This window comes from Jaculus jaculus, chromosome 11, assembly GCF_020740685.1.
Source record: "Jaculus jaculus isolate mJacJac1 chromosome 11, mJacJac1.mat.Y.cur, whole genome shotgun sequence".
Lineage (NCBI taxonomy): Eukaryota > Metazoa > Chordata > Mammalia > Rodentia > Dipodidae > Jaculus > Jaculus jaculus.
This window is the reverse complement of record NC_059112.1, coordinates 14,833,080-14,845,492: the sequence shown is the minus strand read 5'-3', so window position 1 is coordinate 14,845,492 and position 12,413 is coordinate 14,833,080. Positions and strand designations below refer to the sequence as shown.

The following is a 12,413-nucleotide window of genomic DNA, read 5'->3' as shown; positions in this document are numbered from 1 at the left end:
TCTCGAATTCATGGTGATCCTCCTACCTCTGCCTGGGATTAAAGGTGTGCACCACCATGCCCAGTTTTAGATTATGTTTTTCTCAAGCAGTAATATAATTAGAACTTCCCTGCTTTTCAAGCTGAATGACCACAGACACTCTTCACTTTCTTTCTTTCTTTCTTTCTTTCTTTCTTTCTTTCTTTCTTTCTTTCTTTCTTTCTTCCTTCCTTCCTTCCTTCCTTCCTTTCTTTCTTTTTTTTTTTTTGAGGTAGGGTCTCACTCTAGCAGAGGCTGACCTGGAATTCACTATGGAGTCTCAGGGTGGCCTCGAACTCACGGCAATCCTCCTACCTCTGTCTCCCGAGTGCTGGGATTAAAGGCGCGCGCCACCACGCCCGGCTAACTCTTCACTTTCTTCAGTCTGGATTGAAATGATCCTGGGCACAGAGTCCCAAACACCAAAACTGTGAAAAAACAAAAACAAAAGAAGAAACCTCTTCACCCAGTGGGTCTGATTAAGCAAGAGCGTCACTCACACACCTGGGGTGGTCTGAATGCTGCATGGACAGGTTCTGAACTCATGAGACCCTCCACGGTCAGAGACAAAGTACCGTTCAGTTCTGATTTCTTTCTTTTCTTTTTTCTCCTTTCCTCTTGCAGTGCCCTCATCCATCGTGGAGTTGGTCGATGACCACCATGGCTCTGGAGGGGGACAGACTGTGAGGTGCTTAGCGGAAGGCACACCTCTTCCCGACATCGAGTGGATGATTTGCAAGGATATTAAGAAGTATGGAAACTAGATGCTCCTTTATTCTTTCTTTTCTTTATTCTTTTTTTTTTCCCTGTATTTTTTGAGGTAGGGTCTCACTCTAGCTCAGGTAACCTGGAATTCACTATGGAGTCTCAGGGTGGCCTTGAACTCACAGCGATCCAACTATCTCTGCCTCCCGAGTGCTGGGATGAAAGGCGTGCGCCACCACGCCCGGCCTTGGAGCTGGACTTTCTAGGTCTAGTTGCTCAATCTAAAGGACTGTCCCAAGCCCAGGGTCACCCTGGGAGTGGTTCTGAGGGTGTGTAGTGAGAAGGGAAGGTCTTTGTGAAGGGGTGGGAAATTTTATTTTTTTTTTGGAAATTCAGGTAATTAAACATCTTTAATGTTGAACTGCTTATTCTACTCATGGGTTCACGATTTGGGATTGGTAGTTATATTTTACTTTTAAAATATTTTTTACTTTTATTTGTTTGAGAGAGGTAGGGAAAGAAGCAGAGAAAGAGAGAGAGGTATGGGGGGAGTGAATGGACCCACAGAGCCTCCAGCCACTGCAAATGAATCCCAGACGCATGCACCCCCTTGTGCATCTGGCTTACGTGGGACCTGGAGATTGAACCTTTTAGGCTTTGCAGCATGCGCCTTAACCACTAAGCCACCTCCCCAGACCTAGTTATATTTTATTGAACTTTGTTTATCTGCCTCCTTCATCAATAGTCAACTTTCAGTTAATATTAGAATATTCTAGAAGCATGTGTAATAAGCTCATGCACAGTATACATAATACAACGAGAGAGTCAAGTTGTAGCAGCCCCCTCACCCCCAATATGGGCAAGATCAGAAAGGCGCACAAGGTCAACAGATGCATCTGGTTTCTTGACTCTCGATAACTGGCTCTCTGTCTATGTCATTTTCCTCTCTAGATGTAACAATGAGACTTCCTGGACAGTTTTGGCCAACAACGTCTCAAATATCATCACAGAGATCCACCCCCGGGGCAGGAGCATGACGGAAGGCCGTGTGACCTTCTCGAAAGTGGAGGAGACCATTGCAGTGCGGTGCCTGGCGAGGAATGTCCTGGGCACTAGGAACCGAGAGCTGAAGCTCGTGGCGCCCAGTAAGTTGTTCAGCGGACAGGAGAACTCTCCAGGGTGTGAGCTCATCCCTGGCTCCCTCAGGGGGACGTGGACTCCCAGACAGAGTCACAGAGAAAACGAAAGTCCCAAGGCAGAAACTCAGCTGTGACCAAACCTATAAGGACCAAGCTGCAGTGTTTTTTTTTTTTGTTGTTGTTTGTTTGTTTTGTTTTTCGAGGTAGGGTTTCACTGTAGCTCAGGCGGACCTGGAATTCACTCTGGAGTTTCAGGGTGGCCTCGAACTCACGGCGATCCTCCTACCTCTGCCTCTCGAGTGCTGGGATTAAAGGCGTGCGCCACCATACCCGGCTCCCAAGCTGCATTTTTTTAAAAAATATTTTTTATTTGACGGAGAAAAAGGGAGAGAGAGAGAGAGAGAATGGGCACGTCAGGTCCTCCAGCCACTGCACAAGAAGTCCAGACACGTGTGCCCCCTGTGCATCTGGCTAATGTGGGTACTGGGGAATGAAACCAAGGTCTTTAGGCTTTGCAGGCAAATGCCTTAATTGCTAAACTATCTTTCCAGCCCCGCCTTTTTTTTGAGGTAGGTTCTTGCTCTAGCCCAGGCTGACCTGGAATTCACTATGTAGCCTCAGGGTGACCTTGAATTCATGGTGATCCTCCTACCTCTGCCTCCCGAGTGCTGGGATTAAAGGCGTGCACTACCATGCCTAGTGGGCACACCGGGGCCTTCAGCCTCTGTGAACAAACTCCAGACACGTGTATGACAATGCGTGTATGACATCTGGATACGTGGGAGCTGGAGATTTGAATTTGAGGTTTTAGGCTTTGCAGGCAAGCGCCTTAGAATTCTCTCCGGCCCAAGAGTTGTGTTTATTCATTTTTTTTTTTTAATTTATTTGAGAGCAACAGACACAGAGAGAAAGACAGATAGAGGGAGAGAGAGAGAATGGGCGCGCCAGGGCTTCCAGCCTCTGCAAACGAACTCCAGACGCGTGCGCCCCCTTGTGCATCTGGCTAACGTGGGACCTGGGGAACCGAGCCTCGAACCGGGGTCCATAGGCTTCATAGGCGAGCACTTAACCACTAAGCCATCTCTCCAGCCCAAGAGTTGTGTTTAATTTCAGGGGTGCAGAGGCTGGAGAGGTGGCATTGTCTATTCCTAGGGTGTGCCAAGCAGCCTGCACACCTTCTCTCCAGCAGTGAGGGCTTCCCAGTCAGACTCAGCACCCCCTTCCTGCCCGTGCGCATGCCCACGCGCACGCGCACACGCACGAGTGAGCGAGGCCGTCCTCCACCCTGGCTCTCTCTTGTCCCCAGCCCTGCGCTCTGAACTCACGGTGGCTGCCGCAGTCTTGGTGCTCCTGGTCATCGTGATCATCTCCCTCATTGTCCTCGTTGTCATTTGGAAGCAGGTAAAAAAATTTTTTTTAAAATCATTTTACTTGTTTATTTATTAGAGACAGAGGGACAAAGAGAGAGGGACAGAGAGAGAACAGGCTCACCAGGGCCACTGCAGGCAAACTCCACTTTGTGCATCTGGCTTACATGGGACCTGGGGAATCGAACCTGGGTCCTTAGGCTTTACAGGCATACGCCTTAACCACTAAGCCAGCTCTTTAGCCCTCTTTTCCTTCTTTCCCTTTCCCTTTTCTTTCTTTCTTTCTTTTCCTTTTTTTTTAAAAGTTTTTCGAGATAGGGTCTTGCTGTAGCCCAGGTTGACCTGGAATTCATTATGTAGTCTCAGGCTGGCCTCTAACTCACTGTGATCCTCCTACCTCTGCCTCCCCAAGTGCTGGGATTAAAGGTATACGCCACCATGCCCAGCTAATATTTTATTTATTTGAGAGAGAATAGGCACAATAGGACCTCTAGCCACTGCAAATGAACTCCAGATGCATGTACCACCTTGCGCATCTGGCTTTATGTGGGTACTGGGGAATCAAATCAAACCTGGGTCTTTTGGCTTTGCAGGCAAGTATCTTAACCATCATTGAGCCATCTCTCCAGCCCAAGTATTTTCTTATTACGTCTTTGAAGCTATCAGAACAAGAATAGATGCTTCATTAGGGACTCAGTGATTACAGGTGGGATGGACCATGTCAGACCCCCCTGGGTCCAGTCACACTGCAGCTACGGCAAGGCTTCTGAGACTTTAGTAACTCACCCGTCACCTGTCCTGGTCACTTACAGAAACCAAGGTATGAAATTCGCTGGCGGGTCATTGAGTCCATCAGTCCTGACGGACATGAGTATATTTACGTGGACCCGATGCAACTGCCTTATGACTCGAGATGGGAGTTCCCGAGAGATGGGCTGGTACTGGGTAAGTGCCTACCAGTGACCTGGGCTGGGCATGAAAAAGTCTCACCAGATACAATTTTGCTTATTTTTTAATTATTTATTTATTTATTGGAGAGAGAGACAGAGAGAGAGAGAAAGAGAAAGAGAGAGAGAGAGAGAGGGAGAGAGAGAATAGGCATGCTAGGACCTCCAGCCACTTCAAACAAATTCCACACACATGTGCCACCTAGTGCATGGCTTACATGGGTCCTGGGGAGTTGAACTGAGGTCCTTTGGCTTTGCAGGCAAATAAATGCTTTAACCACTAAGCCATCCCTCTAGCCCCAAATACAGTTTTTAACTACCTACCTGTTGCATTCTGAAATAGGGCAAAGTTGAGGTCTTAGAGAGTTACTGAAAATGAACCCAAACAAGGAAGGTACATGTACTCCCAATTTCAAGTGCTCATACCTAAACTTTATTATATTTCTACCAGGCGCTCCCCCCGCAACCACCACCAAAAAAAGGGAACCAAGGAGGCTCACCCAAACTTCTACTTAGGTGTTCCTTGAAATATTTTGAGTGCTAAATATTCCCAGTGGTTGAGGGTCTGCTGATGCCAGGGAGAAACAGAAGGGGAGAGGTTTGGCAGGAGCCACAGAAGCAAGGGCAGAGGAGCTCAGAGCCCGAGAATAACCCATGTTCACACCAGCGAGGGCTTGTGTTTTCCTTTCCATGGTAATGTTATTTGACAAAAGCACTTACACTAATTTCCTTCCCTAGGGGCATAGTGCTTTTTATTTTTTATTTTTTGATGGGATGAGTTAGAGGAACAATTAGGGTTATTCAGCACAAGAACAAACATCCACCCAGTGGAATGCCCGTGCGTGCTGGTCACGGCCAAGAGAGCGGAGGGGATGCCTGAAGTTAGCAAAGCATTGATGGTTCCATTTGCCAACAGGTCGGATCTTGGGATCTGGTGCATTCGGGAAAGTGGTTGAAGGAACAGCCTACGGGCTAAGCCGGTCGCAGCCTGTCATGAAGGTGGCTGTGAAGATGCTCAAACGTAAGTGATGTTTCCTGGAGGCAGCAAGAGACTCGATAGTAGATTTACAATTACATCCTGGTTCTTTGGGCTGTAGTTGTTTTTTTTTTTTTTTTTTTTTTTGAGGTAGGGTTTCACTCTAGGCCAGGCTGACCTGGAATTCACTATGTAGTCTCAGGGTGGTCTCAATCTCACAGTGATCCTCCTACCTGTGCCTCCCAAGTGCTGGGATTAAAGGCAGGCATCACCACACCCGGCCTTTTTTTTTTTTTTTTTAATTAATTATTTTATGAGAGAGTTGGGGAGAGAATTGTTGTACCAGGACCTCCAGCCATTGCAATCGTACCCTCGATGAGTGCGCCGTTTTTTGGACATGTGCGACCTTGTGTCACCTTGGGTGCCTGGCTTACGTGGGATCTGGAGAGTCGACCACGGGTCCTTAGGCTTCACAGGCAAACACCTTAACCACTAAGCCATCTTTCCATGGGCTGTAGCTTTTGTGTGTACTTAGACTGTTTAGTTCATTGGGTTTATTATTTAAAAATTTTTTTTTATTTATTTAGTTAATTTATTTAAGAAAAAGAGAGAGAAAATGGGGTACTCCAGGGCCTCTTAACTGCAAATGAACTCCAGATGCATGCTCCACTTTATGCATCTGGCTTTATGTGGATACTGGGGACTGAACCAGGGTCGAAACACTTTGCAAGAGAGCACTTTTAGCTACTGAAATATCTCCCTAGCTCTAGGTTTATCTTTAAAAATTATTTTACTTATCTGTGTGCATATGTGTGTGTGTGTGTGTGTGTGTGTGTGTGTGTGTGTGTGTAACAGAGAGAGAGAGAATGAGTATGGGCACACCAGGAACTTTTGCTACTGCAAACAAGCTCTACATACAGGTGCTACATTGGGCATCTGGCTTTACATGAACGCTAGGTGTGGTAGGCTTTATCAGCTGAGCCATCTTCCCAGCCCCATTACATTTATTTTGATTGCTTTTAACCCTCATGTTGAAGATCAGTTGTTATTTCTAGTGACTTGTATTTATTTGCATGTGTATGGGCATGTCAAGGGTTGCAAATGAGCACCAGATTACTATTATTATTAATTATTATTATAATTATAATTATTATTATTATTTTGGGGTTTTTTTTTTGAGGTAGGGTCTTCCGCTAGCTCAAGCCAACCTGGAATTCACTACATAGTCTCAGGCTGACCTCAAACTCACAGGGATCCACATATCTCTGCCTGGAATTAAATTAAAATCTTTCTTTCTTTCTTTTTTTTTTTTTTTTTTTTTTGAAGTAGGGTCTCACTCTGGTCCAGGCTGACCTGGAATTCACTCTGTAGTCTTACTCAGGGTGGCCTTGAACTCATGGCGATCCTCCTACCTCTGCCTCCCGAGTGCTGGGATTAAAGGCGTGCGCCACCACACCCGGCTTTAAATTAAAATCTTTCTACCTCAGTTCTGGAATTAAAGGCAAACACCACATTCTTGCACCACGTTTTGCATTTGGCTAATGTGGGTGTCTTGGGAATTGAACCTAGGCCCTAAGACTTTGCAAAGCAAGTGCCTTTAACCTCTGAACCATCTCCCCAACCTCTCCCTGATGTTTAACCCTAAAAATTAGGGACTAGTCATTAGAGTGAGACTGAGTAGACAGTCAGCTCTTTTAGACTTTTGGTAAATAAATGGTATTGAGTCACAAGATGAGACACATTGTTTTTCAATATATATATATATATATATATATATATATATTTATTTATTTAAGAGAGAAACAAGGAGAGACAGAGAGAGAGGGGGGTGGAGGAGAATGGACACACTAGGGCCTGCAGCCTCTGCAAATGAGCTCCAGACGCATGCACCACCTTGTGCATCTGGCTTACATGGGTCCTGGGGAATCGAACCTGGGTCCATTGGCTTTGCAGGCAGCTGCCTTAACCGCTCAGCAATCCCTCTAGTCCCGGGACACATTCTTGGATTATCTGAGATTGAGACGTAGGTGGTTCAGCTGAGCTGACGGAGACTATTTCTTCAACAGCCACAGCGAGATCCAGCGAGAAACAAGCCCTCATGTCTGAGCTGAAGATAATGACTCACCTGGGCCCGCACTTAAACGTCGTGAACCTGCTGGGGGCCTGTACCAAGTCAGGTAGGCCCGCTGGCCCGGGATGAGGGCACGCCTAGAATTCCTGTGGCTGCGGGGACTTGATCCAGACTTGTCCACCCCAGCTCAAACATGTGTGTTAGCATGGAGCTCTTCGTCAAAATCTTGGAAGCTCATTGTTTCTGAGTACCATCTTTTCTAATTTTTTTTTTTGTTATTTATTAATTTGAGTGCAACATACAGAGAAAGAGAAGGAGGCAGAGAGAGAGAGAGAGAGAGAGAGAGAGAGAGAGAGAGAGAGAGAGAGAATGGGCACGCCAGGGCCTCCAGCCACTGCAAACGAACTCCCAATGCGTGCACCCCTTTGTACATCTGGTTAACGTGGGTCCTGGGGAATCGAGCCTCAAACCGGGGTCCTTAGGCTTCATAGGCAAGCGCTTAACCGCTAAGCCATCTCTCCAGCCCTGAGTACCATCTTTGCTCAGTCCAAATAGAGCAATGCATGCCTTTTCTCGGCTCTCTGTTTTATTTTATTTTTTTGTTTTTCTCACTTTTTAAAATTTTTATTTTTTTAAAATTATTACTATTTTTAGTTTTCCAAGGTAGGGTCTCACTCTAGCTCAGGCTGACCTGGAATTTACTATATAGTTTCAGGGTGGCCTTGAACTCATGGCAATCCTCCTACCTCTGCCTCCCGAGTGAAGGGATGAAAGGTGTGCCCCACCACGCTCAGCTAATTTTAATTTTTTTTCTTGACAACTTCGATAATTGTAAACAATATCCCATGATAATTCCCTCCCTTTCCCCACGTTCCTCTTTGAACCTCCACTCTCCATCATATCCCCTCCCCCTCTCAAACAGTCTCTCTTTTATTTTGATGTCATGATCTTTTCTTCCTCTTATGATGGTCTTGTGTAGGTAGTGTCAGGCACTGTGAGGTCGTGGATATCCAGGCCATTTTATGTCTGGAGGAGCACGTTGTAAGGAGTCCTGCCCTTCCTTTGGCTCTTACATTCTTTCTGCCACCTCTTCTGCTTTGGAAGGTGTGAAAGAGATGTCTCAGTGCTGAGCACTCCTCTGTCACTTCTTCTCAGCACCATGGTGCCTTCTGAGTCATCCCAAGGTCACTGCCAACTGAAAAGAGAAGCTTCTCTAACCAAAAGTGAGAGTGGCATTAATATAAGGGGGTGAACATTAAGAGAAGTGCTTACTGGGCAGGTTGGCGCTGCTCTTCATCTTCATATGAGTCTCCTAACTGGTTTTTGATCCCCACAGGCCCCATTTATATCATCACTGAGTACTGCTTCTATGGGGATCTGGTGAACTATTTGCATAAGAATAGAGATAGCTTCCTGAGTCACCACCCAGAGAAACCCAAGAAAGAGCTGGACATCTTTGGATTGAACCCTGCCGATGAAAGTACGAGGAGGTGAGCTTGAAGGGAGTGTCCTAGGTCACTGCCGTACAAGCTTCCGCAGAGTGCTTGACTTTTCCCACATCGTCACCTTCCTTACATGCCAGCCAGACTCTCGCCCTTCCCAGCACATCTGGGTTTGCGACAACCCTTGCATCTGCGTGACTGTCGGGTCAACGCTCACCTCCCTGCCTATAGCACCCGTCCCATACTGTGCTTGATTTTGCTCTGTATCCCCCATGCCAACCGGGGTGCCTGGCATGTGATAGGTACCCAATCTAGTCATCTTCTGGGTGGCCACCCTGCCTGAGACTTCTTTGTCTTTGACAGTTACGTCATCTTATCTTTTGAAAACAACGGTGACTACATGGACATGAAGCAAGCCGACACCACACAGTATGTCCCCATGCTCGAGAGGAAAGATGTTTCTAAATATTCAGACATCCAGAGATCACTGTACGATCGTCCAGCCTCCTATAAGAAGAAATCCATGCTAGGTAAAAGTGTCTCTTGTCCCTCAAGTACTGTGTGAGTGTCCAGCGGTTTCATATAATGCTGAAAACATCCAAGGAAGAGGATGATAATCACATCTGTCAGACTGTATGGTCCCTAAGTGTAGATCTGCTCAGCCGGGTCATGGCACCTCATTGTAGCTTTGTAGCTCCTGAACGAAGAAAAAGAATAGAGGTTAGGGGCTAGAGAGATGGCTCAACAGTTAAGGCGCTTGCCTGAAAAGCCAAAAGACCTTGACTCGATTCCCCAGAACCCACGTAAGCCAGATGCACAAGGTGGCACATGTGTCCGGAGTTTGTTAGCAGTGGCTGGAGGTCCTGGTGTGCCCGTGTTCTCTCTCGCTCTCTGTCTGAAACACATAAATAATTTTTTTTGAGGTAGGGTCTCACTCTAGCCCAGGCTGACCTGGAATGCACTCTGTAATCTCAGGGTATCCTTGAACTCATGGCAATCCTACTACCTCTGCCTCCATCTGCTGGGATTAAAGGTGTGCACCACCATGCCTAGCAATTCTGTTTTTTTTTTTTTTTTTTAAAGACAGGGGTTGGGAAAACTCAAGGTAGAGTGCTTGCCTAACGTACACAAGGCATTAGGTTTCTTTCTCATTACTGGAAAAAAATAGATGTAGTAAAAAAAAAATAAAGATGGGCCTAATTGTAATTAATTTCCCAAACTTTAAATGTAATTGCTTTAAATCAGCGATTCATTTGGTTATACTGATCTTTTCTTAATGCTAATATGAAATTTTTGTTTTCCTTTTAAATGAAAGGACAGTGACGATTGGTGGTGTTTGTTTCAATGTCCTCGCTGGGTAGCATTTTTTTCCCCTTAAGCTTTATAAGACTTTCACATCTATGATTTCAGTAATTCTTGTGTTTAGCTTTCCACATCTAATTTGTGACAGAAGCTGGAGAGTCGACAGTTTGGGGTTATATTTTCTGACAAGAGTTTCTCTTGACTGTCGTTTGAAGGCAGATCTGGCTGTTTTCAAAACAGAGGCATATGAGGTGGGGATGAATTGACTTATGAATGTCAGGGTACCTAGCAGATACCATTCCAGATGGACCACCTCCTCACGTCTGCCTCACGGTGGCCTCTCCAGGACTGTAGTCTAATCACAGGCTCCAAGTAGGTGGTAGCTAGAAAGATCTGACCTTATAGCCTTTCCTGCAATCTTGCCCTCTCATTTGCTGATGCAAACGTGTTCAGCTGCCGCGGAAATCATTTTGCAGATCACTAATGTGATTCTCAGTGCTTTCAGGTACAGTCCATTCATAAAAAAGAATGTGCTTGTTAGGCAAGGATCCATGCACTATAATATTTTCCATTTCTGTAGCTCCAAGTTCCACCCTCTTCCCAATGCCAAGTGGGTGAACTTCCAAGAGCTCTGACAAGTTTACCCAAGGAGAGTTATCTGAACCAGTGCTTCCTGTCCCCTCCCCTTGGGTGGAAAACATTGCTTCCCAGGCGGAGCTGGCGGACTTGGCACCAGCGTGAGGGGAGCCTGTGTCACGCTCAGGCCCAGGCCCTGCTTGGCAGGCAGGCCGCAGTTTTCTGGCCTTCCATGGCTGGCTGAGAACGTGTGAGTGGCTGGAGATGCTTTTTGCTGGCCCGAACATTCTCAAGAAGATCTGAGAACCGTTGGCCCACGTTGCCTCCTTCCTCGAAAACTCTGGGACCCTTCCAGATGGGATGAACTGGGAAAGCGGGCCAATAAGGAAGTAAATCCAATGTGTGATCATTGGCACTGCCCTTGAAGACTCCCGTGGGCGCTGGCGAGATGGCTCAGTGGTTATAGGTGCTTGCTTGAGAAGCCCACCAGCCTCCACTCAATTCTTTAGCCACGCATGTAAAGCCAGAGGGTGTTTGCTTGCAGAAGCCAGAAATCCTGGCATATCCCTCCTCCTCACACTCATATAGACAGGCAAAATATTTTTTTTTTTCCCCCCAAAGACTGCTACCTAGTCTGTTTGGCAGTTGATTTAATTGGAGAAGTATTCCCAAAGTACAATGAAAATGAACTCAGCTTTAAAAGAAAACAAAGCATTTTCATAAAGTACTTTTTTCAAAGGTCCTGTTTTTTTCTTTAAATGTGTGTGTGTATGTAATTTTTTTGTTATTGTTTTTGGTTTTTCAAGGTAGGGTCTCATTCTATCCCATGCTGGCCTGGAATTCACTAGGTAGTCTCAGGGTGGCCTTGAACTCATAGTGATCCTCCTACCTCTGCCTCCTGCGTGCTGGGATTAAAGGCGTGTTTTACCATGTTTGGCTAAAAAGTATTTTTATTTATTTGCAAGTGCAGAGAAAGAGGATGAGAGAGAGAGAGAGAGGAAATGATAGTGCCCGGGGGAGGGGGGGTGGGGTTAGGCACACCAGAGCCTCTTGCCATTGCAAATGAACTACAGACGCATATGCCACTTTGTACACCTGACTTACGTGAATACTAGGTAATTATACTGTATGCTGTATAAATATACTGGGTATACTAGGTATAGCCAGGCCAACAGGCTCTGCAATCAACTGCCTTTAACTGGTGAGGCATCTCTGCAGACCAAAAGACAACATTCTTTCTGAGATTCATTCTTCCCTCCCTCCCTCCTTCCCTCCCTCACTTCCTTCCTTCTTTCCTTCCTTTCTTTTCTTTGCTTTTTTTCAAGGCAGGTCACACACTAGCCTCCTGTGACCTAGAACTCACTCTGTAGCCCCAGGCTGAACTTGAACTCACTGTGATCCGCCTACCACAGCCTCCCAAGTGCTGGGACTGAAGGCATGCACCACCATGTCTGGCTCTTTTTTTTCTTTTCAAAAAATTTTTTTTAATTAACAACTTCCATGATTATAAAAAATATCGCATGGTAATACCCTCCCTCCCCCCCACTTTTCCCTTTGAAACTCCATTCTCCATCATATCCACTCCCCATCTCAATCAGTCTCTCTTTTAATTTTGATGTCATGATCTTTTCCTCCTCTTATGACGGTCTTGTGTAGGCACCTTATCAGGCACTGTGAGGTCATGGATATCCAGGCCATTTTGTGTCTGGGGGGAGCACGTTGTAAGGAGTCCTACCCTTCCTTTGGCTCTTACATTCTTTCTGCCACCTCTTCCGCAATAGACCCTGAGCCTTGGAAGGTGTGATAGAGATATTGCAGTGCTGAGCACTCCTGTCACTTCTTTCCAGCACCATGATTCCCCTGAGTCATC

At 46.1% G+C, this 12,413-nt stretch overlaps 1 protein-coding gene across 3 annotated transcripts in view; it reads left to right on the top strand.

Moving 5' to 3' along the window:
• The window catches only part of Pdgfra (platelet derived growth factor receptor alpha), a 58,600-nt gene that overhangs the window by 24,459 nt on the left and 21,728 nt on the right, over positions 1–12,413 (top strand). For all 3 annotated transcript variants that reach the window (XM_045161702.1, XM_045161704.1, XM_045161703.1), the window contains exons 9-16: positions 643–769; positions 1,675–1,868; positions 3,169–3,263; positions 4,042–4,174; positions 5,093–5,197; positions 7,219–7,329; positions 8,560–8,713; positions 9,029–9,195. In XM_045161702.1, the coding sequence (XP_045017637.1) occupies positions 643–769; positions 1,675–1,868; positions 3,169–3,263; positions 4,042–4,174; positions 5,093–5,197; positions 7,219–7,329; positions 8,560–8,713; positions 9,029–9,195 (1,086 nt within the window). The remainder of the gene's footprint in view (positions 1–642; positions 770–1,674; positions 1,869–3,168; positions 3,264–4,041; positions 4,175–5,092; positions 5,198–7,218; positions 7,330–8,559; positions 8,714–9,028; positions 9,196–12,413) is intronic.